The sequence below is a fragment of the Tenrec ecaudatus genome, chromosome 4 (assembly GCF_050624435.1).
Source record: "Tenrec ecaudatus isolate mTenEca1 chromosome 4, mTenEca1.hap1, whole genome shotgun sequence".
Taxonomy (NCBI): domain Eukaryota; kingdom Metazoa; phylum Chordata; class Mammalia; order Afrosoricida; family Tenrecidae; genus Tenrec; species Tenrec ecaudatus.
The window spans coordinates 61,150,327-61,176,744 of record NC_134533.1 but is presented as its reverse complement, the minus strand read 5'-3'; the positions used below and the strand labels follow the sequence as shown (position 1 = coordinate 61,176,744).

At 44.1% G+C, this 26,418-nt stretch overlaps 1 protein-coding gene across 1 annotated transcript; it reads left to right on the top strand.

Moving 5' to 3' along the window:
• The first annotated feature begins 2,224 nt into the window (after nt 1-2,224).
• On the top strand, nt 2,225-17,497 carry WEE1 (WEE1 G2 checkpoint kinase). The gene is made up of 11 exons (XM_075546091.1): nt 2,225-3,061; nt 4,347-4,552; nt 5,029-5,092; nt 5,307-5,479; nt 6,153-6,274; nt 9,433-9,579; nt 13,567-13,662; nt 13,750-13,835; nt 14,792-14,962; nt 15,050-15,195; nt 17,011-17,497. Exons 1-11 carry the CDS (start codon nt 2,486-2,488, stop codon nt 17,162-17,164), a joined length of 1,941 nt encoding a protein of 646 aa, XP_075402206.1. The 5' UTR covers nt 2,225-2,485; the 3' UTR covers nt 17,165-17,497.
• Nucleotides 17,498-26,418: the final 8,921 nt, after the last annotated feature.

The following is a 26,418-nucleotide window of genomic DNA, read 5'->3' as shown; positions in this document are numbered from 1 at the left end:
AGTTCAACTCAAACAAAAACAAACAAAGAAAACCAGTCGAGAGGGTTTACCTCAGGAGAAGGGAATGTGGATTGGGCGGGAGAGTGAAAGGGTAACTGGGACACTCTGGGCCCATTTGAATTTAGAGCATTTGAGAGCAAACGGTAATCTTTAACTAGACCTTGGAAGAAAAAAGTGATAGAAACATGCACACTGCTGACTTCTACAAACTTCCGATGAAGGCAATGGTAATCTTCCGTTCAGAATCTCCAGCAGGTGGGGACTTATCTGCAAATGTGTCAATTTAGGAAGCAAATTGGAAGCTATTTAAATGAGGACCTATTTGTCATTGAACAGTTATGGGACACCTAAAATACTGTCATAGCCCCCCAATAAACAAGCCAGAAATGCTCTCTACCCTCAGGGACCTCCTTTCCTAGAAGGGGGTAGTAATAAAACTACAGATATACTCTTAAGACCAAGCCTGTGAAGGAAATAAAGCAGGTGGTGTGAAAGGGGTGGGGGTGAGGGACAATGTGAGATTGCCAGGCAATAAAGAGAGGCTTCAGGAGTCCCCCAGGGCAGCAATCTCCTTGGGGAAAGGTGCCGGAGGGGCCTTGAAGTTGGAGTGCACTTAGGAAATACACTTTTCCATACAACTCATGATACAGACCAAGAGAAACGTTTGCCAGTTATTTTTATTTACACTTCACATGAAATTGAGAAAATGACAAATGTTCATATCAAAGACTCAGGGGTGACAGCCAGAGGAGGGACTCAGAGGGCAAGTGCTAACTAAAATCCTCTCCTTGGTTTTTAAGAAAGCGCCAATGGCCAATGTCAGTCTTTCGTTAAAATGAGCAAAAGGGCAGAGTTCTTGTCTTCCAAGAGCTACAAATGAAACTTGGAATGATGTACAAAAAGGACACAGTTTTACACCTGTTAGGAAATAAGACATATGGATCACTGAGTCTTCTGTTAATGTGTTTCCCTTAAAAAAAAAAAATCAAGTTTCTAACTGGTGGGAGACAAAGTTAATATCCATAAAAGCGCTACAATTAGAGACAATAGAAATAAAGGTATGTCCATTAAAGCCCATAAATACTAATCCTACATTAATAAACATCAAAAACACCCATGTCCAGAACTTAACAAGAACATAATCCAATCCACGGCCAGTTAGACATTTTTTTTTCTCCCCTACCCACTCATGGAGTTTACAGTTCATTTCCTTAGGACAAATGTCACTTTTAGGAATTTATCCTAAGGAGAAGAGGGAAGAAAAACAACCAAAAAACCACAACATGGGGAAAACCTGCAGGATAAGGTTAGCCCTGGTGAAATTACAATGGGAAAATTGGGGGCAAAACTCCCACAGTTGGGATTGATTAGAGAACGTGGTTTTACCGAATGCTAGGGTTTTTGTTTTTTTTCTCACGTTGCATTTAAATTTACAGTGAGCTGTGCCAATCGGTTTTTGCCAATGCTTGCCCACGTGCTGGCAAACAAATATCAACACCGTGGTCGCGTGGTGGGCACTTGGCTTTGTGTCCGGGCCGAGGGTGGTGCTGTTCACTGTGGACCCGTCTGCGGTGCGGCCCCGAGGGAGGGGGCGTCGGACAGGGCGAGTGCACCCATCTGCAGGCCGGCCCCGGCGTGTGCTCGCTCTAGCACATGTCCATGTTTGGTCTCACAGTCGGGGACAGTCCCGGGCCTGACTCATCGTTCGGCCTCCAGCGGGCCTGTCCGTGGCCACGCCCACGACGCCCGGCGGCCCCGGCCTAGGGGCTCCCTCCTCCCGCGGGCCTCCCAGGGGCAGGGCCCGGCGCACCGTAGCACCCCGCACCGCAGCACCCCGTCCCAGGCTGCAGAGACTCCGAGACGCCCCAAGCCCCGGCGGAGCAACGAGGAAGCCGCTCGGTTTGGGCACGGCCCGAGCGAACATGGCCCCCTTCATCCCTCCTGTAAGGTTGCTCCCGCGGCTCGGCCGGCCCCAGTCCCGGCGGCCCCGGCCCCACCCCCACGACCCCCCGGTTCACCCTTCGGTCCGCAACGCCCCGCCCGCCCTGGGCCTCGCCCCGCGCCGAGCGGGGCGGGGCCAGCAAGTTCGCGCCAAAATCGCGTAGCTAGTCCCGCCCTCGCGGGCTACGTCGCGCCCTCCTTTTTTTTCAAACCCGGGGCTGGGCGGGGATTGGTGGGCTGGGCGCTCACGTGATTAACGGTCGCGGGAAGCCGCGGTGCCCGAACCTGAGACTAGACCTGCGGAGACCCCAGCCTCGCCGCCCGGGCCGCCCCGCCTCTGCCGGACGCTCCGCGCCGCCGCCGCCGCCGCCCGCAGCCCGCAGCCCGGAGCGCCTCGGAGCCGCCGCCGGGCGCGGCGCAGGCCTGCAGCCGCGGAGACCGGGCGCGCCCAGCGCACGTGGCAGACCCGCCCCCTGCTCCAGCCCGTGTCCGGCTCTCGGTGGGCAGCCGCGCTCGGCCGCGCAGCCCCGGCGCCTGGACGGCCATGAGCTTCCTGAGCCGGCAGCAGCCTCCGCCGCCCGGCCGCGCCGGCGTCTCGTGCACCTTGCGGCAGAAGCTCATCTTCTCCCCCTGCAGCGACTGTGAGGAGGAGGAGGAAGAGGAGGAGGAGGAGGGCAGCGGCCACAGCACCGGGGAGGACTCGGCCTTCCAGGAGCCCGACTCGCCGCTGCCGCCCGCCCGCAGCCCCACGGAGCCGGGGCCCGAGTGCCGCCGCTCGCCCGGCCTGGGCCCCGGCAGCCCCGGGGAGCTGGAGGAGGACATGCTGCTGCGGGGCGCCTGCCCGGGCGCCGGCGGGGCCGGCGGCGCGGCCGAGGGCGACTCGTGGGAGGAGGAGGGCTTCGGCTCCTCGTCGCCCGTCAAGTCGCCGCCGTCCGCCTACTTCCTGGGCAGCTCCTTCTCGCCCGTGCGCTGCGGCGGCCCCGGGGACTCGCCCCCGCGGGGCTGCGGGCCGCCCCGGGCGGGCGAGGGCCCCTGTTCGCCGCTGCCCGACCACCCGGGCACCCCGCCGCACAAGACCTTCCGCAAGCTGCGGCTCTTCGACACGCCGCACACCCCCAAGGTGAGGACGCCCGTCCGGGGGCGCCCGGGCCCCGCGCCAGCCGAGCCTTTTAAACAGGCCGCGGCGCCCAGCGGGGCCCCCGCCGCCGGGTTCGGTTACATAACCGCCCGGCCGCGCCCCCGCTCGCCTTCCTGCCGCAGCCCAAAGTTGGCAGCCCCTGGCTGGGGCCCTGCCCAGGAGTTGGCCGTTGAGATTATGTAACTGAACCATGCGCCTCGTCTGGAACTTCTTCTGCTCTCCTAGGGGCTGCTCGGCGCCGCCCAGGTGGCCGCCCCTGCAGCGCCCGCGGAGTCGGGGCCGCCCCGGGGGGGGGTCCCCCAGCAGCGGCTTGGGGAGGATGCCGGGGTGGTGCTGGCCTGGCCACCTGACAACCCCGGCGCCGCAGCCAGATGGTGCCTTTTCAACGCCGGGGTCGGCCCTGTAATTTGGGCGGCGCACGCAAAAGGAATTCGGTTAAGGTTTTTATTAATCTTAACCCCGCGTGTCGTTTTATGTCATATGGCGATAAAGGGCACAGTTGTGCTCCTTGAGCGATAAGGCCGAGCTTCCAAGCACTTAACAGCCCTAAAGCCTCATGAATAACGCACAGTAGCATTTAAACGTCTCTGGACCTAGTATTGGGTAAGCGTTTGTGGATCCCTGGGGTGTAGGGCCCAAGTGTGGTCGCCCCAAGGGTAATGTTTTCGTCTGCTGCTGCTGCGGCCTGGAGGAGAGGTGTTAAGCACCTATTTGTCCCTATCTTAAAACGGACACTGCCCCAAATAAAGACAAGTAGAAGAGCTGATAAGAGTAACAGGAAGATGTTACTACCACCCGTGTTAGAGAGCCGACTTTCTTATTCATAAACCTCCGGGATAGTTTGCGTCTGAGCTGACATGACTGATTTGCCCTGGCTAAACCCACTGGCAGTGAAGGAATGGGGGAGCCCAGCGGACAGTGTTGGTGGCTTTCAAAGCCCTATTGAGATGGAAGGGGCGGGGCATGCCGACAGACTGCTCCCTATTTTTAGTTGTATTGAAAGGGTTTCCTTGTTAACTGCTAGCCACTATAAAGAATTTCAGTTTGCATATTATTTGGGGTGGAAACCCATTTTACTTGCTTGTCCTGTTGGTTAGCTTAAAACTTCAGGACCCTTAGCCATTGTTTATTTTGCTTGAGATAACAACAAAAGTTTGTGTGTTGTGTTTTGACCCACAATCAGCCAGGTGGAAGGCTTGTTGATTGTGAGGTTGAGAAAGCTGACCACAAAGCCTAAAAACTCCTTTCTCCGCCCTCCCTTCCTTAGAGTTTGCTTTCCAAATCTCGAGGAATCGATTCGAGCTTTGGTAAACTCCGGGGTGGATCGCTATTCATGAGTTCAGAAAGATCAGGAAAAAGGGAATTTGACATGCGACAGACGCCTCAAGTGAATATCAATCCTTTTACTCCGGATTCTTTGCTGCTTCATTCCTCAGGACAGTGTCGTCGAAGAAAGAGAACATATTGGAATGAGTAAGTCATTTCTTCCTATCCCACAGTTTGCCTCCACCCAGCCACTCACAATTGGCTTCTCAGGCTTCTGAAACTTTAGTTTTGCTGGAATGGCACGGAAGTTTGCACTCTGAAATGGGGTCTGCTGCTAGCACTAACTTCTAAGAGCTGGGCGAGGGAAGTAGTCAGCTGTGGAAAAGAAGGAATAAAAAGTCTGACAGCTTGCAGGAAAGCTGCTGTTGGAAAACGAGGCCAGGCCGGGAGCCTACACCTAGAAACTGGTGGGAGGGGTTGCTGTTGGTAGTGCCTCCCTCTGGTCAGTGACTGATTGCAACATGATGTTTTCCTCATCTGGGCCTAGTCTTGTGATTGCACAAGTAACAGTGCTTTTCTGTTTTTATCATTGACAGTCTGTTTTCTGTATATCAGATAAAAGTTTTATTTCTCTCCTTGATATGCATGTCAGACATTGATGGAGCAATATTTTCCCTTCCCAGTTCCTGTGGTGAAGACATGGAAGCCAGTGATTATGAGTTGGAAGATGAAACAAGACCTGCCAAAGTAAATAGCTAGCTTCTCTCACCCCCACCCCCACCCCCGCCTTTATGCTTTTGAAACTTGGCTTTTTTTTTTTACATCTTAACAAGTTCACCATATTAAAAGCATTAAGTGTAAACACAAGGTAGAGTGGTTTTTAAATTTCACACACAGACCTGTCAAACGGCAAGAAAATCATGTCTTTGCATTGTGCACATGGATGTACTTTTTATTACAGAGAATTACAATTACTGAAAGCAACATGAAGTCACGGTATACAACAGAATTTCATGAGCTAGAGAAAATTGGCTCTGGAGAGTTTGGCTCAGTGTTCAAGTGTGTGAAGAGATTGGATGGGTGCATTTATGCCATTAAGCGGTCCAAAAAGCCATTGGCTGGCTCTGTTGACGAGTACGTATTACAGTTGGTCCCTTTCGGTGTTCTAGACGTGAAATCTGTAGGTGCGCTAATACTGAATGTTATCCTCTTAATGTTTTCTTTTTTAACCATTTTAGTGGGGCTCTTATAGCTCTTAAAACAATCCATACATCAATTGTGTCAAGCACATTTGTACATATGTTGCCATCATCATTTTCGAAACATTTTCTTTCTACTTGAGCCCTTGGTGTCAGCGCCTCATTTTTCCCTCCCTCCCCTACTCTTCCACCCTCATGACCCCTTGATAAATTACAAATTATTATTATTTTCCTATATTAAACCGTCTGCTGCCCCCTTTACCCACGTTTCTATTTTACATTAGTGGTTCTTAGTAGACTGGGTAAAATAATTAATAATCTTATGTGGGGAGCCTACTTAAAAATGTGTTTTTATCAGCACCCATGAGTTCATAATAAAGTGGACCTTAATCTTGAGTTTAGAGCCAACAAGATTCTTGCTTTCAATGTTGTCCTATCATGGAAATCTTTACAGAAATCTCCGTTTGAGTCCCCTCCTGCAACCTGTAATTTAAGCAAGTTCTTCAGCATAAATGTCAACAATGTAGAAGTTAGTTAAATTTATCTTAAAGCTGGTAGAAGGTTAAACAGAAAGGACATGACCATTGTGTTGATCTCATTCCCACCAGGCAGAATGCTTTGAGAGAAGTCTATGCTCATGCAGTGCTTGGCCAGCATTTTCATGTGGTGCGGTATTTCTCTGCCTGGGCAGAGGATGACCATATGCTTATACAGAATGAATATTGTAATGGTAAGTCATGGAATGAAATGTTCTCTAAACTTGTACACTTGAGAAAATAAATGCTGAGGAAATGTTGATCATCATTTAATGGCTTTATTTAGTTTTTATATTGTTAATGCAAGCATTAGAGGCCTAAGGTGATTTCAAGTACAAACAGTGCCTACCTGTATGATTAAAAATGGAAAATCCTGTCTCTCCTGAAGCACTTTGTACATGCATACACCTCAGTAGTACTGTGCATATTACTTAGGTGTCTGTAAACTGGACTTTTTGAGACGACGTGAACCTTGCTGTATATAATTTGGTGTACTTTTATCACCTCATGTAAGGAGTCCTGTGGTGTAGTGGGTTACATGTTTGGGCTGCTAACTGCAAGATCAGCAGTTCAAAACCACCAGCTGCTCTGAGGGAGAAAGATGAGGCTTTCTGCTCCCATAGTTGTACAGTCTCAAAAAAATTAATAAAAACGTGCAGTTTCAGAAGCCTCAAAGGGCAGCTTTCTGTCTTCTTGGGTAGCTCTGACTCTGAATCAACTCGATGGCAGTGGGTTTGGGTTTTAGCACCTCACATAGTGTTGTGGGGAGCACATAATTGTTCAGATGGTTTAGTTGAATTCTTCCTGCCCCTAACCTTTTCCATTCTACTTTGTGCATTGCTGGTGCAGATGTTGATTGTTCATAAAATGGCAGTGGGCCTTTTTGCTGCTAAATTCAACCGGTCATTCAAGGCATCTCAGCCCACCCAACCTAGTTTACCACTAGAACCCACTAAGTAGTTAGGCTTTTCAGTTCACTAGGTGGTTGGTTGTTCCCTTCCCTCAATCCATCAATTAACCCGTCAAAACAAACGAAAAAAAACGCAAAGAATGTGTAGGTTCAATTTCAACCAGCTCTTCTGTGGTCAGTTAGATATCTCTCTGCCCGTGAAACCTTTACCAAAGTTGTCTGAATTCAATGCTTTTAGAGGTCTGATCTCTATATACCATATATACTCAAGTATAAGCTGACCCGAATATCAGCTGAGGCACCTAATTTTACCACAAAAACTGTGTTTAAAAAGTGCTGGAAAGCTCAGCTTATACACAAGTTGAGTACATATGGTATGTAAATCTTTGTTTAATATATAATGAATATCACGACTGTCTCCTCTGGAATTTAGAATATAATGAACAGTTGAGACAGGAAAGGTGATTTTGTTGATTCTCATTTTTTCCTTAGATAAACAAAAGCAACTCAACCCCAATCCACACCCACTGTGTTGAGTTGATACCGACTCTGTGAGCCTACACCTAGCTCGTGAATAAATAAGGAGTGTAGGTATTGGATATTTTCATATCGCCCCCTCTGACAGTGTCTCCTAGTGTGGTTCCCACTCTGACTGATGCCCCGGAGGAGGCCTTGTCTTCTTCAGGCCCTTTTTGGTTAACTGGTTTTATCTTATTGTGACTAAATGTCTTTAGTATTTTAAAAGGTATTTTAAGCCTTTGAAACGTGGTGAAAAATGTAATTTTTACCCTAAATAAAGAAGTATAGGAAAAAATGAGATGGGGACAGGGGACGGGAAGCTGAAGTGTTGGGCTCGTCTCACTTGGCCCGTCCTTCCTGCCACTCTGCAAAGGAACGAATGGAGCCAGAGCTGCTGGACCCACGGAGAAGGGAGACTGGGAAAGCCAGACTTGATCTAAAGAGTTAAAGATTTTGTGGGTCAGCTCCCATCCATAACCCTCTTTTCTCCCAGTTGAAGATTTATTTAAGTTGTACAGGGAGAGCATAATTATGCTTAAGAAACCTAGGTGTGTGTTTTTATTTTTAAATACATTTGGCACTTTTGATAGTCAATTTTGCTCAAATTGTAAGACCTCTTTTATTGATTTTATTACCCTGCTGGCTCTGGTTTTTTTAATTCTGAAACTTTAAGCCAAAAGTGTTCTTTTGAGATAACATACCAACTATCTATTATAAAGCATCCTCCTTACCCCCTTGGTATAGAGATTTATAAAACTTTTTAAAGTATAAGCAGATTAGCTGATTGGTTTGATTATTTCTATAAAAGCAGGTTAGTATTTTCTTTTGTTCTGAGAATAGTATAAAATAACTGAGGGTACTCTTTACCTGTATAGACCAGCGCTTCTCAACCTGTGGGTCGAGACCCTTTGGGGGTCGATGACCCTTTCACAGGGATCACCTAAGACCATCGAAAATATGTATTTTCCCATGGTCTTAGGAACCCAGATACTGCTCCTCTGTCTCCAGGTGGGTCCACCCACATGCAGATATGCCCACGGACGAGTACCTGGCGTGAAGACTGTTACTCATACTACACCATGCTTCAAGACAAAATTTCATTTATTTGTAATTAGAAATACATATTTCACAATATAGAATTACGTATTGTTTTTGTGATTAATCACTATGCTTTAGTTCAATTTGTAACAATGGAAATCCATCCTGTAGATCATATGTTTACATTATGATTCATGACTAGCAAAATTACAGTTATGAAGTAGTGACAAATAATTTATGGTTGGGGGTTTACCACAACGTGTGGAACTTCATGAAAAAGTGGCAGCATTAGGGAGGTTGAGAACCATTGGTGTAGACTGTTGTGTAAGGTTGTGGGGAAACAGGTTCTCATACACTGATGATGAAAGTATAAATAAGTACATGTGTCCCTTCACCCAATAATGACATTTCCAGCAGATAAAAATACCTATGAAATGACTGGCGCATAGGCTTATTTATTAGAAATAATTAAAAAATCTCCAACTCTAAGGGCTTGGTTACTACATTATCATTCAATTATATAATGGTCTTCTATGGAGAAAAAAAACGTAGTTCTTTGCATGTTGGTATAGAAGAGCTAAAAGATCATGAAAACCTGTTCTCACTCGGGGGAAAGATGTAAAACTGACAACACAGACTGGCTCTGGGAGGGAGAGCCGGGTGGGTTACAGGATGTACAAGAACGAAAGACTAAATTGTATCTTGTACCATGTTATTACCCACTGAAAGGATAAATGCAATTTTTGTTTGACAAGCCGGTTGAAGGGGGGAGATGGTTTTAGGAATAATAACTTTCTTGGTTGACTTTATGGTCATTTACTAAAGGGGTGAGAAAGAAAAATCATTGAAGAAAGACAATATCTTAACTTATTCTGTCTTTGTAAGGTGGAAGTTTGGCTGATGCCATAAGTGAAAACTATAGACGCATGAGTTACTTTAAAGAAGCAGAGTTAAAGGATCTCCTTTTGCAAGTTGGCAGAGGCTTGAAGTATATTCATTCAATGTCTTTGGTTCATATGGACATTAAACCTAGTAAGTATCGCGGATCTTTTAACAGTTTTTTATTTTTAAGTTCCAAAATAAGTTCCTTTTTTTTTTTTTTTAACACTTTCACATGTATACAATCTGTAGTGACGTAGTATTTTACATGCTGGGCTGCTAGCCCTAACGGAAGAAGGATGAGACATTCTGTTCCTAGGAAGAATTACACTCGGAAACCCACAGGGGCAGTTCTGCTTTGTTCTCTAGGGTTGCTGTGGGTTGTTTTTTTATTAGGTTTATTGTTAGGCGAATGACTCATTTATTGTTAACATTTTGTGATCTCTATTTGCCTCTTCCCCCAAATGATTTGGAATGTTAATTATTTGTTTTATTTTTAATCATTTTATTGGGGGCTTGTACAATTCTTATCACAATCCATGCATACATCCATTGTGTCAAGCACATTTGTACATTTGTTACCATCATCATTCTTAGAACGTTTGCCTTCTACTTGAGCCCTGGAATGTTAGTTTTTATTAAAAATTAAAGTTGGAAAGAATTATTGCATGCCACAGTCTCAAAATGGCACTCGGCTGGCTACTGAGCACCTTTCCACTTGGCTACTGAACCATAGTTAATGCTGGTGTCACCAATGATCACTGTCGGAAGATGAGAGCGGTGAAAATGTTTCTGAAGTAACCCAAAACCACACCCACTGCCATTGAAGTTGATTCTGACTCTTACAGACTCTAGATCAGGCTTCTGAGACTGGGCATCTTCACGGAGTGGCCAACTTGTCTTGTCTGCTTGGAGCAGCGCATGTAGTTGTCATTTAGGACCTTGCTGTTAGCAGCCCAGCGCCTAACTCACAGTGTCGTCACAGTGCTGTCTATACAAATGGGACATTGTTTCCATCCGCACAGAAACAAATGTTACATGACTCAGAACACGAAATGGTGCATATACTGTGACCACTGCATACAACAGACTGGAAGTGAATTGAGACTGGAGGGCATAGGCATGTAGTAGTTTTAATTTACTGTTACATCATTTTTCAGCTAAAAATGCCTAATGATTGATATCTATATATAACTAAGTTTGGTAGGCATTATGCTCTGGCTTAGGACAACTTTAGTCTATTAAAATTTATTCAAAGTTTAGGAGATGAAGGAGCAGTAGTGCTGCAAGGTAGAGGCTAAGTGGAAGCAAACATTTAGTGCTGAAACAATAACAGACCAGATTTGAAAAAGAAGAAAACCCCACTCTATGAAACTGTGCTGATAGACTCACTCGATCTGCCGAAGGTGCAGAATACTTGGGAAATTAAATATTGCGCAAAAAGTGGTATTTCTAGCCTGTAAAAGTTGATAAAGTTACTATATAGTGCACAAAAAGTCACATGCATTATGACTATAGCTGCATTTTAAAAAATTATTTTACAGGGGCTCTGACAGCTCTTATAACAACCCATACCTCCATTGTGTCAGCACATTTGTACATATGTTGCCATCACCTTTTCAAAACATTTTCTTCTACTTGAGCCCTTTGGTATCAGCTCTTTTTTTTTTCCTCCCCACCCTCCCATCCTCAAGAACCCTTTGTACATTATAAATTTTTACTATTTTCATATCTTATAGCAACTGCTGTCTCCCTTCACCCATGTTTCTGTTTGTCCCTTCTCTCATTTTATAAAATTAACAGTGTACATGCTATTTTACTACCCAGTTTATTATAGTCAGTTCTCCCTGCTTTTCCATTTCAGAACGTAATCACCCTTTCCCTGCTCTCTAAAAATGAGACTTGTTGTCTTATACAATGTTCTGGCTTCTGGATTTCACTGCTCTCTGCCTTGTGCTGTCATTTAGCGTTTTTCCTTTTGTACTGAGTTTTCCTATAAACAAATTCAGGCTTAACATTTGTAAGTTGAATTTAATCAATATTTTTAATAAAAATGTTGATTCATAGAAATTTAGATCATTTTATGAGGTTCCAAAGGGACTAGTTACCAGGCATCAAAGAACAAAAAATCATCATTGGCTGCACACCTCCACGATAAACGATTGCTGAGGACAAACGGGTGCATAAGCAAATGTGGTGAAGAAAGCTGATGGTGCCCGGCTATCAAAAGGGATAGTGTCTGGGGTCTTAAAGGCTTGAAGGTGAACAAGCGGCCATCTAGCTCAGAAGCAACAAAGCCCACATGGAAGAAGCACACCAGCCTGTGCGATCATGAGGTGTCAAAGGGATCAGGTATAAGGCATCATCCGAACAAAAAAAATCTTACAATAGTGAATGAAGGGGGAAGTGCAGGGTGGAGACCCAAAGCCCATTTGTCAGCCACTGGAGATCCCCTCGGAGAGGGGTCTAGGGGAGAAGATGAAGTTAGTTAGGGTGCGGTGTAGCACCAATGAAGAATACAGCTTTCCTCTAGTTCTTTAAATGCTCCCCCCTTCACTATCATGATCCGAATTCTACCTTGCAAGTCTGGATAGAGCAGAGGATGTACACTGGTGCAGATAGGAGCTGGAGGCACAGGGAATCCAGGGTGGATGATACCTTCTGGATCAGGGGTGTGAGTGGTGATGCTGGGAGGGTAGAGGGAGGAGAGTGGGTTAGAAAGAGGGAACTGATTACAAGGATCCACATGTGACCTCATCCCTGGGGGATGAACAACAGAAAAGGGGTGAAGGGAGACGTCGGACAGGGCAAGATATGACAAGATAATTTATAAATCATCAAGGGCTCGTGAGGGAGGAGAGGGGGGAATAGAAGAGGACCTGATGCAAAGGGCTTAAGTGGAGAGAGCAAATGCTTTGAAAATGATTAGGGCAAAGAATGTACAGATGTGCTTTACACAATTGATGTATGGATGGATTGTGATAAAAGTTGTATGAGCCCCTAATAAAATGTTATAAAAAATTTAGATAATTTTACTCAATTTGTCTTAATCCAATGAAGAATTTATCCATATATGAATTGAAGTTTATGGTTTTACAAAGGAAAAGACTATTTGAACTGATAGTGATAAATGTGAATGCACTTGCTCATAGCTGTGTTAAAAATGCCTGTCACAGATCGTAGTGTTTGACATGTAAGGTACAGGCAGTGCCCACATTGAATGAGATCTGTTTCTAAGTGTGTCTCTAAGCTGCACGTGTAGGTAGGTAAGTCAGAACAGATGCCTTCTTTTTATGCAAGAAAAGTCTCAAAGCCTTTTAAATTATTTAAAAATTGCCTGTGCAGCAAGTGAAGACAAGTGTAATGAACAATTTGTTGCTAGTAGGGGTGGTCCAGTCATTCCTTTTAAAAATAGGAGCAAGTTTCCCTGAGGGCAAGTATGAGTTGTTAATAAGTTGGATGATTGCAACCTGGGAACTGCCTGTTCAAAATTTGAAAAACTTAGGAGATAAATTAATTTTCAAATCTTAAACTGATAAATGTCACCATAAGATCCATGAGCCAATGAATAAACTATCCCTGGGACAAGAATGTCCATAAATATGACATTTGTATAGTTAGTACTATATTGATAAAACTATTGACAGGAAATCTGGTATGAAAACTGTTAAATCATGAGCTTGCTTGGGTTTGAGTGAAAAAGATGAAATGTGTAATAAGCAGACAGCCATCTCTGGATGTCAACGTGTACGGCCAACTGAACTCACTAGTTAGGTGACTGCTTTTTCACTATTAAGCTTGCAAGAGAAGATTAAAAATTGTATGTTAGCAACATCACAAATGATTAATTTGTGACTTCTGTATTGTTCATAAGTCACTAAATGTTGAAGGGCAATTTGGAAAGAGGGTCTGACTCAGTGGGTTCTAAATGCCCAGGGATCAGAGCTGCTCTAGGAAATACCTGCAGATAGGAGGACCACATCAAGCAGAATGATAAAATTGCTATCAGTTTCCAAATATAGGATTTTTTTTAAACTTATACTTTTAAAAGCTTTGCAGGTGATTCAGGTTTTTGGGTTTCTTTGTGAACTGTGCTTCTGTTAATATTTAGTGTGACTTACATGATTAACTATTTAACAGGTAATATCTTCATATCTCGAACCTCAATTCCAAATGCTGCCTCTGAAGAAGGGGATGAAGATGACTGGGCAGCCAACAAGATTATGTTTAAAATAGGTAAGAAAGGTAACTTGTAATTTCTTACAATAAAATGAGAAGGTGGCTTTTCTTTTAACGCTGCCGTCATGTTTTCAACACTTTTAGGTGATCTCGGACACGTCACAAGGATAGCGAGTCCACAAGTGGAAGAGGGTGATAGTCGTTTTCTTGCGAACGAAGTTTTGCAGGAGGTAATTTTTCTCTTTCAATAATAGGATTTGCTTGATACACCACTTGGTCAGAGAATGTCAATTCAGGTATATTAACAATTTCAAGTTAATGATAAGTAGAATGGTAATATAAAGTAGAAATTAAACAAATTGAGAGCATTTAACAAGAGTTAGTAAAGGCAAAGATTTAGAAAACTCATAGTGTTAGGGTTTGATTCTTATGCAGAACTACTGATGTAAATTTAAAAGGAGCAGGTCCTTTTCTGAGATAAAAGATTCCGTATGTTATGAACATGTTAAAATTACATACGCTTCTGACTCAATTTCCACTTGTAGGATTCTTCCTTACAAAAATGTTCACACAAGTTGAGAACAGCATAAATAAGAATTTACTATTAATGAAATGATTAAAAAGTGAACAGGGGAGCTGATATCAGGGGCTCAAGTGGGAAGAGAATGCTTTGAAAACGATGATGGCGGCATATGTGCAAATGTGCTTGACACTGGAGGAATGTATGGATTGTGTTAAGAGATGGAAGAGCCCCCAGTAAAATTTTTTTTTTAAGTGTAACAGTGAGAATGGAATTAGTAAACTAAATGGTATAGCCCAATTGTTCTTTTTATGTGTTTTATTGTGTATATATACATTAGAAACTTGCTTGGGTTTTTAAAAAGGTTTGCATATGAATGTCCCTAGAGGGATAGCCATTTCTACTGAAAATTGAATAGGGTTGGTGAGGAAAGAAAAGGCTTTCACTTCCTTCAGGGTGTATTTTACTTAGTAATTTTTTTTAACTTAGTAATTAAAATACAAATTTCCCCATAGCTATTATTTTGATTCTTTGACTACATCTTAAATATAGATGGTTGTAGAATGTTTTACTTAGTCCCATTTGCCATCTACATTCATACTGTCTTGAGATCATATTCACAGCGCCTTTAAAAATGGTTGGCTGGTTGGTGTTTTGGTCTTGCAGAACTATACCCATCTACCCAAAGCGGATATTTTTGCCCTCGCCCTCACGGTTGTATGTGCTGCTGGTGCCGAACCCCTGCCCAGGAATGGAGACCAGTGGCATGACATCCGGCAGGGGAGGTTACCCCGCGTACCGCAGGTGCTTTCCCAAGAATTTACGGAATTGCTCAAAGTAAGCCTTTTATATATGAAATGTTTTACTAAAATGCCAATATCTGATGAAGTTGCATGTTTTTACCTTGACTTTACTTGTTGTCAGGTTATGATTCATCCGGATCCAGAGAGGAGGCCGTCAGCAGCTGCACTAGTAAAGCATTCGGTTTTACTTTCTGCATCCAGAAAGAGTGCAGAACAATTGCGAAAAGAATTGAATGCTGAAAAGTTCAAAAACTCACTTCTGCAGAAGTAAGAGTTGGTTGATTTTGTTTTCACTTTCTCATTCTTTTTTTTTTTTTTGAGAGACTTCGGTTTTCTTTCAGCAAAGGGTGGGTGTGGTGGGTTTAGCATGTTGTGTTGTTAGGCAATGAAAATTTAAGGACTCAGATTAGTGTTTGACCAGTTTTGTTTTATGTAAATTCTGAAATGATGTGTAGTGATAAATCCCCAAGACCTAAAATCATAGCTAAAGTTAACTGAGCTTACACCAGTGTCCTTTCCCCCATGCTGTTATATAAGCCAACATTTTTCTTACATCCTCCTCTACATGTTTTTTTTTCCTACTCTACATATTTTATGAAAGGATGATAACTGAATATTATTAAGCTGGTTCTTATTTTATCTGAATGACCTTTGACATTAGGGGAAGCCAGTTGGAGTGCCATAGTTTATCAAAAGGGGGAAATATTGGCAGGGGTTAAGCAAATGCAGATCAAACTTCTAATTATTTTGCTTTATTGCTATCATTTTCATTTTAGCAAATGAAAAACTATCTTGAAATATTTAAAAGTTCAGTTGTTAGTAACAGCATCCGCCTTGTTCATGCAAAGAAGTCAAATTTTCTTTTACTTTTTTTTTCCCCCTCCTCCGCCCCCTCCTTTTTGTCCCTTATTTTACTCTTTTTATATAGCTCTTTGAATTTTTTCTGATGCTAGGAATAAACAGCATACGTCAATTTAATAGTTTCTTTTTAATTAATAAATACTTTCATTGGGGACTCTAAACATCTCTGTCAAGCACATTTGTACATTTGTTGCCCTCATCATTCTCAAAGCATTTTCTTTGTATATGAGCCCTTCATATCATTTCCTCTTTTTCCCCACTGCTTCCTCTGCCCTCCCCTTATGAACCCTTGTAAGTTACAGATTATTTCATATCTTAAATTGTCCAATTTAATAGTTTCTACATGTAAAGTTAATTCAATGACATTGATTGCAGTGTTTTCAAAAACATGTGATTAAGCTCAACACTGCCGTTGAGTGACTCGATTCATAGAGAGAATTGCCTTGTGTTTCCTATTTATGGGAATAGACAGCCTCATCTTTATCCCGCAGAACAAACTGATGGGTTCAAACTATTGCTCTTTCAGTTAGTGACTTAAAGGTATAACCGACTCTGTCACTGGGACTCTTTTTGTATGTGTGTGAATTGGGTGAGGGTTCATAGAGCCGATAATCACTTTTACATTCAACAATTCATACACATTTTGTTTGAACTCATCCACTGAAATCCCCTCATATCCATTCCTCCCTCTTAATGCCTCTGACCTTTGTTCCTGGGTAAATGCTGTCCTTTGAGCTTAGTGATTGATTCCAGGGCCACGGTTTAGGTGATTTCCCCCCATCTTCTAGCCAGCTAATAAACATGGTCTCTGATCGTGACATTGGTGATTCAATTCCTGTGAGCTGTGCGGCCATTGTATATATCTATTATGTAAAGCCAAACTGAAGGATGAATTGTAGTTTCAGCTGAAAATTTTTGTTGTTATGACCCTATCGTTACTTTTTTTTTTTAACCTTTCATTACTTTTATGTGTAACACTGTAGTCAGGGATATGTGGGGTTTTAATCCTAAAAACGCAGAGTAAAATGTTTTCATAAATTTGTTCATAAAGTTTTGAGGAGACGCTGGCATTTCCTGTTGTAATTTCCTTCCTTTACTTCGTCTGCACCTTAGGATAGTGGCTAAGATCTCCTGTCTGGTAATATAGTTTGACGTCTTAGGATTTCTTCCTAGGTTTAATACAGTAAGCAAAAAGTCTTGTTTCCTACTTTTATGTTCCAGAGAACTCAAGAAAGCTCAGATGGCCAAAGCTGCAGCTGAGGAGCGGGCACTCTTCACTGACCGCATGGCCACCAGGTCTACCACCCAGAGTAATAGAACATCTCGACTTATTGGGAAGAAGATGAACCGCTCTGTCAGCCTTACTATATACTGAACTACTCATGTCCCACCACCCCAAAAAACTGATGAGGAAGCGAGGTGGAAAGCACTGCTAGAAGCCAGTTTGCAATGACTTTGTTGATTGCTGTCAGTAGTTTTACTGAGATGCCATCTAGGACTTTGATTTGTGAATTACAGTTGGAAGCTGTATTTGGGCTGTGGTTTACCAGGCTTGCTTCGCCTTGTCTTACCAGGTGGTCTGTCTCGGTAGGTTGTCAGTCACTGTTGGATGTTCCACCAGCCTTTCCAAGGCTAACCGCTGTGGTGGTTGTGCTGCGTAGTGTTTCCTGCCGCAGTGTAATAAAACATCTTTCCCTTTGGTGACTCATCACAAGGACTCAAGGGCTTTATTGCAAACATCACCTCCCTTAGAAAAGGGCGGTGCTAAGAGACTCAGTACTACCCAGCCTTCTGTGTGTTGGTCTTCTGTTCTCCTTTTGTAATCGTGAACTTGTCTATCCAACTGGGAGCACTTTGTAGGCATTGCGTGAACCGTGGAATGGTAATTCTGTGGACATATGCCTTGTGAATTTGCTGCTATTTTAGTTTTGTCTTTGCTGTAAAATTGTAGCATTAAACAATCATCGTTGTTAATAGGCTTTCTTTGGAAACAATTATGTGAAATATATAAGCTGCTCTTGACAAGCAGCCATTTGCCTTTTTTTCCTTTGAAGCTAGTGCATTGGAAAAATGCACCTCCCATCCCCCTGCCCCTTTGGAACTCTGTATTGTAGTATAATTATTACTGGTTTTGTAATTTTTTTTATAATGTCCTTCCCTGACTCTTTTTAAAAATGTCTTGTCTCCTCCCAAGTTTTGTACTTGATTGTATTATTACTCTGTTTTTAAATGTTTTGCTTGTTTTTCCTTCAATATTTGTGTATATAAACTGATACTGTATATAGTTTGAAATGCCAGAATGACTTCTGACTATTCCAAGTTTTTCATAAAATATATTTTTTAATCTGTGATTAGCCATTTGACATAAATATTGGCTAACAGATGTTGAAAAAGTAAAATTTGACTTATTGCTTGTTTCCCCATTAATTTCTGGTTTAAAACATGTTTGCACTTGTCGGTTTGACTTGTGTTCTATTAACATTGATTGGCATATTAAAAGTCACTCTGAGCTTAGCTCCATTGTCTCAGTCTTTGTAGTATCTGTATATTTTTTAACTTGATAGCATCTCCATTTTCACCACTTTATAAAATGTAGGGTATAGTGTGTATAAAGTACAAGAGCACCAGGCACTTTTTTCATATATATGAAACTTAGTGTGAATGGTGGGCTTAGTCCATGTGAGGTCTTACATTCAAGAATTTATTCAACAAACTTTGATATTTAAAATTTGCCGCTGTAAATATTTAATACTTATACATCTTGCGTTTTATGCACGTGACTTACTAGGAATGTGCTCAAAGTAATTCTAAAAGTGGCTATAATAGACGTAACTCTCACCTAGTTGGGTGTTGTAGTGGGTTTAACGTTGGACTGCTCCTAGGTCAGAAGTTCAAGCTCAACAGCTAGCTTCTCTGCAAGAGAAAGATGAGGTTTTCTGCGCCTGGAAAGGTTCACAGTCTTGGAAACCCACAGGAGCAGTTCTATCCTATAGGGATGGCTCCTGAGTTGGAATTAATTTTTTTTAATGAGTTGGAATTAATTTTTTTTAATGAGTTGGAATTAATTTGATGGCAGTGAGATAGCAATGAAGCTTTGAAAGTAACTGCTAATTCTGTGCTATCTTGGCAGTTGGGCACCACAGTACACAGTCCTGGAACAGAAAACCAGAGTGTTTGAACTTGGACTATGGGTTTTTCATTGGTTTTTGATTGGAGTCTTCCTGCTATAGACATTCTTAACCAGTTGGATAATTTTAGCTTGTTAGCTTCAATAGGCAGGGGTGGGGAACCCTTGTACTCCCAAGGGCCAGATAATATTTGCAGGCCGTACTGGTCAGACAATTAGTGAGCCACCGCTAATGTGATGGCCGGAACTACTGCTCTGGTAAAGGTGTGCAGTGTCAGCTGGAATTGATTTTACAGACCTTAAATGGCCTGTGACTGGACATTTCCCCACCCCGGACTTATTGGCAAAAAGATGTGGTGTGTAAACCCACACAGTACATACAGAAGCTGGTAAGTTTCGGTGATAGGTTCAAAACCTGCCTCTGTGGGAGCGGGTAAACATGCACACGTCAGTCGCCACTGGAGACAACTCTAAAAAGTGTGGTCACCTGTTCATTATGATCACCTCAAGTCTGTTTGCATTTTTCAGTGCACTAGCTTCAAAGAAAAGTTCATTTTTTCTTAAAATTTGCAGTAAATTTGTCACTAGAATAGACTCCTGGTATTCAAAGGGTTAAGCCATCTGAAAGCTGGTAATGAGACTTCAACTTATGATGAACCCAGCATACTTAAACGGAGAACAAAAGCCAGTACTAAGTAGTCCTTGCTAGCGAAAGACTAAGAAAACAGAAGAGCACTTACTGTATAAACAATGGCAACAAACACGGTAAGTGTTGGAGACATTGTGTAAGGCAGAGTGGTGGCTAAGAACAGTTGGGGAAGATAACTTGGTGGTAGTCTGCAGGGAAACGATCCAGGATTGTGCAGAGTGCTTCAAGGTCATTGTAGGAGTGCACAGGAAGAGTAAGGGCCTGTGCAGAGACATCAGAAAAAGCAAGGACACTTGGTAGTACTGGAACTGTGTGAGAGAGAAGCTGAAGTGGAGGCTTCATCTTGAATCTGAGGAGGGACACATTTGCGGAAGCAGGAGGTAGGTAGGCGATAGTGGGTTCAAGTCGGGTGTTTCATCGGAGCTTATTGGTGTTTCCTCTGAGAGTCTATGTATTAAATTGGAGGGAGAGCATCTTCGGAGATCAAGTAGGGGATTGGAATAAGACCAGAGAGAACAGGAACCTCCACCTTGGAAAAACCACCTCATTGCTATACATTAGCAGTCCTAAAGAACTGGGGAGCCCAAGAGGAGCATAGAGATGTCTACAGTCTACTTCCCACCAACTGTTTTAGTAAAAGCATGCTTATTTAAATAAAATTGCAAAGGTGGCCAAAAAAAGGGCCAGAACTAGAGGGTCTGGGAAAGAGGAAGACCAACAAGAAGACGGATTATAGCGGATGCAGCTCCGGGCTCAGACATTGTGAGGATGACTCGGAGCAGTGTTTTTTTTCTCTTGTGTACAGGGTTGATATATGAGTTGGAAATGACCCAGCAACACCTAATGAGAGTAAGCAGGGCTGAACTAGGTTTCTTTGATGGGAACACAATAGGATGGGGCAGAGGTGCAAGTGCAAATACTGTATTGAGGCATTGAAGAATTCCTCAGAAAGTTTGAATATAAAATTACTAAGGAAAATATTAATTATGTCTTTGGAGTGACTACAGGATGCAACTGTTGCTTTAATTTTCTGCCAGGAGTTGCACTGGAGGCATAGTGGGGTACACTTTGGGCTGCTAACCACAAGGTCAGCAGTTCAAACCCATCGGCTGCTCTGTTGGAGAAAGACAAGGCTTTCTGCCCTATAAAGATGTACAGCCTGAATTGTATGATATGTGGATTATATGCCAATAAGTCCTTAAAAAAAAGATGTACAGTTTCAGAACGTCATTGGGGCCATTCTACTCTTGATTCTGGGTTGGCAGTGAGTTTAGGGTTTTCGAGGTTAAGAACCTGGGAGCACCCTCTCTTTACGAACGAGCAAGTGTCTTAAAGAGCATGTTCTCAGATTTTTATTTTAGTGTCAAGAAACTATGTCTTTAAAAAAATTTCCTGAAGGCTGAGTTAGGTAATGTTTCAGGTTACTCCCAGCGCAGCACACTGACATCTGCCTAGTTTTTCTCCCCAGTTTCTCTCTACAAAGCACCTCACTATGTGTATCTCATCAAAGAAATTGCTGCATCTCTTATGGGCAATTAGCTTGTGAACATGTCAATGGCCCCTTAAAGCAGAGAGGGTGGATCCACTGAGAACGGCAAAACTGCTGTGGATGCTCTCAGTGCAGCCTAGTACTAGGAACTTAGAGGGAACGCCTCAGTGCTTTGAAGGCACTTATGTAACTCATGGAGCTTCACTGATGGATGATGGCCTGGCAAACCAGGGTGCTCAAGCCATAGGGCTCTTGGTATGTGCATGTGGCTCTGAAGTAAAATGGAAACCTTTATAAGAATATTATTCAGAAATGGTGATTTCACTTGTAAAAATAAATGTATGGCTCTAGAGTAACTTTTAAATTGTGAGGGACAGGTTCGCCCTTCCATCTCAAAAGTTTGCCAACCCTTGATCTAGAAGGTTATGCAAATTTAGTTCCCTCATTGGGATTTCTCAGAGTCCAGCAGAGTAGATTTTTAGAAATATGGAACATTAAAAAACACTGAAACTGTCCTCCCAATGTGTATCTTTCAAAAATTCTAGCAGTATCCAGCTGAATAATTTTGAAAATTATTTTTTTTTATATGTCAGATGACCCCAATTTTCAGTGCCGCTCAGAGATGTCTGGAGTAAGAAAAAAAATACGTTACAGACGTACCAGAAAAAGATGGCATGCCACATCCGAACTTCATTCGACTAAAACCTCAACCAGGCCATAAAGAAACATTTATAGCATAGTTCCTATTGTTTAGCTAGACAGAGTTAATAAGTACTTTGAAGAGTATGCATTTGAGTAGTAACATTTCTATGGTATGAGATGAGTTCCCAGACCAGGAGTTCCAATTTTTACATAATCCATGATGCATCTGAGAAATATAGGGCCAGTGAACATGCCTGAATTTAGGATGACTAGCCACATGAGATAGGGATTGACTAAGAACTCGGTACGTAGTATAGCCAGTATTCCAACTCACATCTTATAGCAAAGAACCATGTTTTTCTTTTGAGACACGTGAACCAGAACCCACTGCAATCCAGTCAATTCTGATTCACAGAGACCCAAAAGTACAGAGTTAGAGTTTGGGTTCAAGCCCTTTTGGGTTTCCGAAGTTTTAAATCTTTATGGGAGCAGAAAGCCTCATCTTTCTCCTGAGGAGTGGCTGGAAGGTTTAAACTACTGACCTTGTGGTTAGCAATCCAGTGTTTATCCACAGCATCCCCAAGACTCCTTTAAACATATGAGAGTGTAGGGTAAATACTAAAGGACAGACTGTGTGGGCAGCAAAAGGATGGAGCTGTCAGTCATGAAAACTTGAAAGGACTTGACATCATGGGCACCAAAAAAAAAAAATTGAAGAAGGTATTGTTCACATGTGTGATAGGTAGATTTATCGTGCCAACCTGGCTAATAGGAACACATGGGCTTAATAAGGTCGCAGTTTGATTGGAAGGTAAAGAGATAAATGGCTCTGCAAGGCTCGCCCCCCTCGCTCTTGCTCTGTTTCTGGTGTTCAGAGTTTGCTGGAGGGTGCTTCTGCTTTAGCTAGTTCTTTACCTCAACCTGTGAGCTACACTACCTGTGGGACAGTAAACCTGTGGGTTATGTGTCCAGAGCTTGGGGTTCCTTCGAGACCTGCTACACCACGCTACTGGTGTGTACATCGCTTGAGCTTGAGGCTGACAGATCCTGTCATCTTGTATTGGCTGAGTTTGATATTCCATCTGTGCCTGCTTCCTTAAGCTCCTGAGCTGCTGGCTATTGGTGACCTGCCCTGCTGTTTGCTGCTTGTGGCCAGGGGAAAACTCAGCTCTCTGCTTCCTTCCTCTGTTTTCTTTTTTAAAATAGTTGGTTAGTTTTCTGTTTCTTGTACCATGTATTAATCAGTCACTTACACAGATGACCAGAGTAGATTACATTAATATGAACTAAAGCTTGGTTCATCCTGAAAATCTCAGATTACTCGAACCCCTGGATCTCAGTGGTACCCAAGAGAAACCAAGACAATAGGGGCTAGTTTGCTCCTAGCCGGGTTGGCTCACCAGAGCTGGAATCTCCTGTTCCCGAAAAATTTCAGTCCATTGATATAAAACCCAGTGCCTGTCTCAAGGAGCCCACTGAGAAGTCTAGGCACTTTCCTAACTTATCTTTGGAGGACATCTATTTTTAGTTTTCTACACATGGTCTGGAGTTTTCCTGTACTAAGCTCAATACCTGCGATAAAGCAAAACCCAGCTCTAAACTCACAGATAAGCACACACCAACTGCCTAACTAGACTCTGCTCCGTGCTCCATGACTCATGTCAGCTCTGCCAGGCTGGGCCCCTGGCCAGGCTCAGCATTTCCTCCTGAGCCTCTGGGGGAGGAGAATTGATGCTTGAGCAACTCAGGACCTTCAGGGGAAAATAGGATTATAAATGTTTTTACATCCACCAACTTGCTGAACAAAAGGAATGCTTGAGACATTTCAGTGCGTCTTAAAACTGGGACTTAAATAAGTCCCGTTCACGTTTCTTCTCTCCAGGGGAGCGGCAGCATCTGCTAGACTTGTACAGACACTGCCATCTACGGAAGGACATGGTGCTTTCGTGAAGAGCGTGCAGGCTAGGTAACAGAAAGTTCCATTTTAGATACGCTGTGATTAAGGTCCCCAGAGACACACGGATGGCAATACCCAGAGGTCAATCAGGTGTACATCAAAGGGGCTTGGCATTTGGGTGACGGTTTGAAGCCTGCTTGTGGGATGAGGTAATCCAAGAGGAATTTGTAAAGTGACAGGAGCAGTAAATCCGGATAGAACCCTGGGAACAGCAACATTTATGGGGGGCGAGAGAGGAGGGATAGAGGAAAAGGAATCTGGAAGGTAGGTGAAGAAAAAGTTCTCCAAGGAGATGGAAGAAAACGAGGGATGATGAGGATGTGGCCAAACTCAAACACATCTCCATCGAGTTGACGCTGACTCATAGCGACACTACAGGACGATAGAACGGCCCCTGTGAGTTTTTAAGACTGTAACTCTTTATGGGAATAGAAAGTCCCATCTTTCTCCCACAAAGCAGCTGATGGTTTCGAACTGCTGACCTTGGGGTTAGTAGCCTAACTTGTTACCACAATGCCACCAGCGTCTCTTAAGTGGTCAATGGAGAGGCTTAATGAGACCTTGACAAGAGTACTTTAGGTTTGTTTGGTTAATTAATTAATTAAGCACTTTAGTCTTAACTCCCTAGTGTTGCTATAACAAGGAGCCCTGGAGGTGTAGTAGTTACATGTTGACATACAATCCTTAAGGTCAGCAGTTCAAAACCACCAGTTGCTCTGTGGGAGAAGACAGGCCTTTCTAGTGCTGTGAACAGTTACAGTCTCGGAAACTCCCAGGGGAAGTTGTACCCTATCCTATAAGATCACCATGAGTTTCAGTTGCTGTAACACAACCACATCACAGTTTTTCACAGCATGTTGTGAATTCCTAGTGTGGCTTTCAGGGGACTTCTTTGTCTATTTCAGCTCTAATAGCTGCCAACAATCCTTGGTTCTCCTGGGTGCTGTAGCCTCATTTGTCTCTATCGTGATCAGACAGAGCCTGACTGCTCCTGGAGTCTTCAAACCTGTGCCTAATTTGCTCGTTTGTATCTCAGAAATGATTTAGATTAGGACATACCTTACCTGATAAGGATCTCATTAACATAACCAAGGAAACCGGATTTCCAAATTGGATGACATCCACAGAGATGAGCTACTATGATCCCAACAAAATTTGGGGAATACACAATTCAATTCATAACAAGTGACATTAAGCATATGCCAGTGGTGCAGTGGTTTCACCCCTGCTTCTACAGCATGACAAGTGGTGTGACAAAGGCTGGAGGTGCCAAAGGACTGAAGTTGGAGACCTTGGCACCCTAGCTGTTCAGAAGCATGTGGTAAAGAGCAGGTGGGAGAATAAACAGGATGTATAGTAAAATATGGAAGGGAGAGTTGCGAGGACAGGAGGCTGTGTTTGGAGACTGGAATTTTGTAGAGTGTTGTTTTAGGGGACAACAAGGGCCAGAGTGTGGCTCCGGGGTTGAGAGGCCACAGTGGTAAGGAGTCATTGGAGACCAGGAGTCCAAAGACTTTAAGATTAAGATGTTGAATGTGTTATCCACAAAGATGGCTGTGGTGTTCTACTCAAGGCAGCCCTGTACGATTTCTGAGATTACAAATCTTTCTGTGAGCAGAAAGCCTCCTCTTTCCCCTGCGGATAGGCAGGTGGTTTCCAACGCCCCCCAAAGCTTACCCACAGGGACACCAGGGCTCAGCTCCTTCTCGACACCCATATATACAAACATATGTGTGGAGCTATAGCTGCACGTGTCACTGCCATCGAGTCGATTCCGGCGCACAGCGACCCTATTACACAGGGTGGAGTTGCCCTGGTGGGTTTCGGTCACTGTATCTTTTTCTGGGAGTAGAAAACTTCTGCTCTCCCCCTGAGCAGGGGCTGGTGGTTTCGAATTGCTGACCTTGCACAACACGTCACCACTGCTACCAGGGCTTGCTGGGGGCATGGACATATATGTAGAAAAACTTTTACCGAGAGAGGAAGAGGGGGTGCAGCGACAGGGAGCGGAGCGAGAGAGCTTTGTTTGCTCAGTCTCATTCCTTTTCGTTGAGCTCAGCTTCTATTTTTGGCTCTTGGTCCGTGTGCAGTCCAGCCCCGAGCGAGCAGGGAGCAGCTCCCCCACTGCAGGCCCCCGCGGCTCCCGCACCCGGAAAGCCTCTGGTTTAAGGCGCAGGGGAGCAGCGGGCCTCTGCGGGCAAGGAGGACTGGGAAACCGGGGCTAGGGGGTCCCCTTGGGCTGGCCCCCTCCTGCTCAGGTCTCCAGTTTCCCCGGCCCCACGTCTCAAGTATCGGCTAGCGCCAAGCCGGTACCCCAGCCCAGGGGATGGTATTCGCCCGCCCCGTCGTCGTCTCTCCCTCCCTGCACGCTGCCTGCCCACCGCTGCTTGCACACGCACGCACACACAGATAGTATTCACCCGCCCCTTCGTCTCCCCCCCCCACGCTGCCTGCCCACCGCTGCTTGAACACGCACGCACACGCACACATACACACGTGCGCGCTGCCTGCACACACACACAGATAGGATCCACCCGCCCCTTCGTCTCCCCCCCCACGCTGCCTGCCCACCGCTAGTTGCACACGCGCGCACACGCACACATACACACGTGCGCGCTGCCTGCACACACGCACACACACACACAGATAGTATCCACCCGCCCCTTCGTCTCCCTCTCCGCACGCTGCCCACCGCTTCTAGCACGCGCACGCGCGCACGCACGCACGCCCCGCAGATGGGGTCTGGGCGCCGGGCGGGCGTCTTG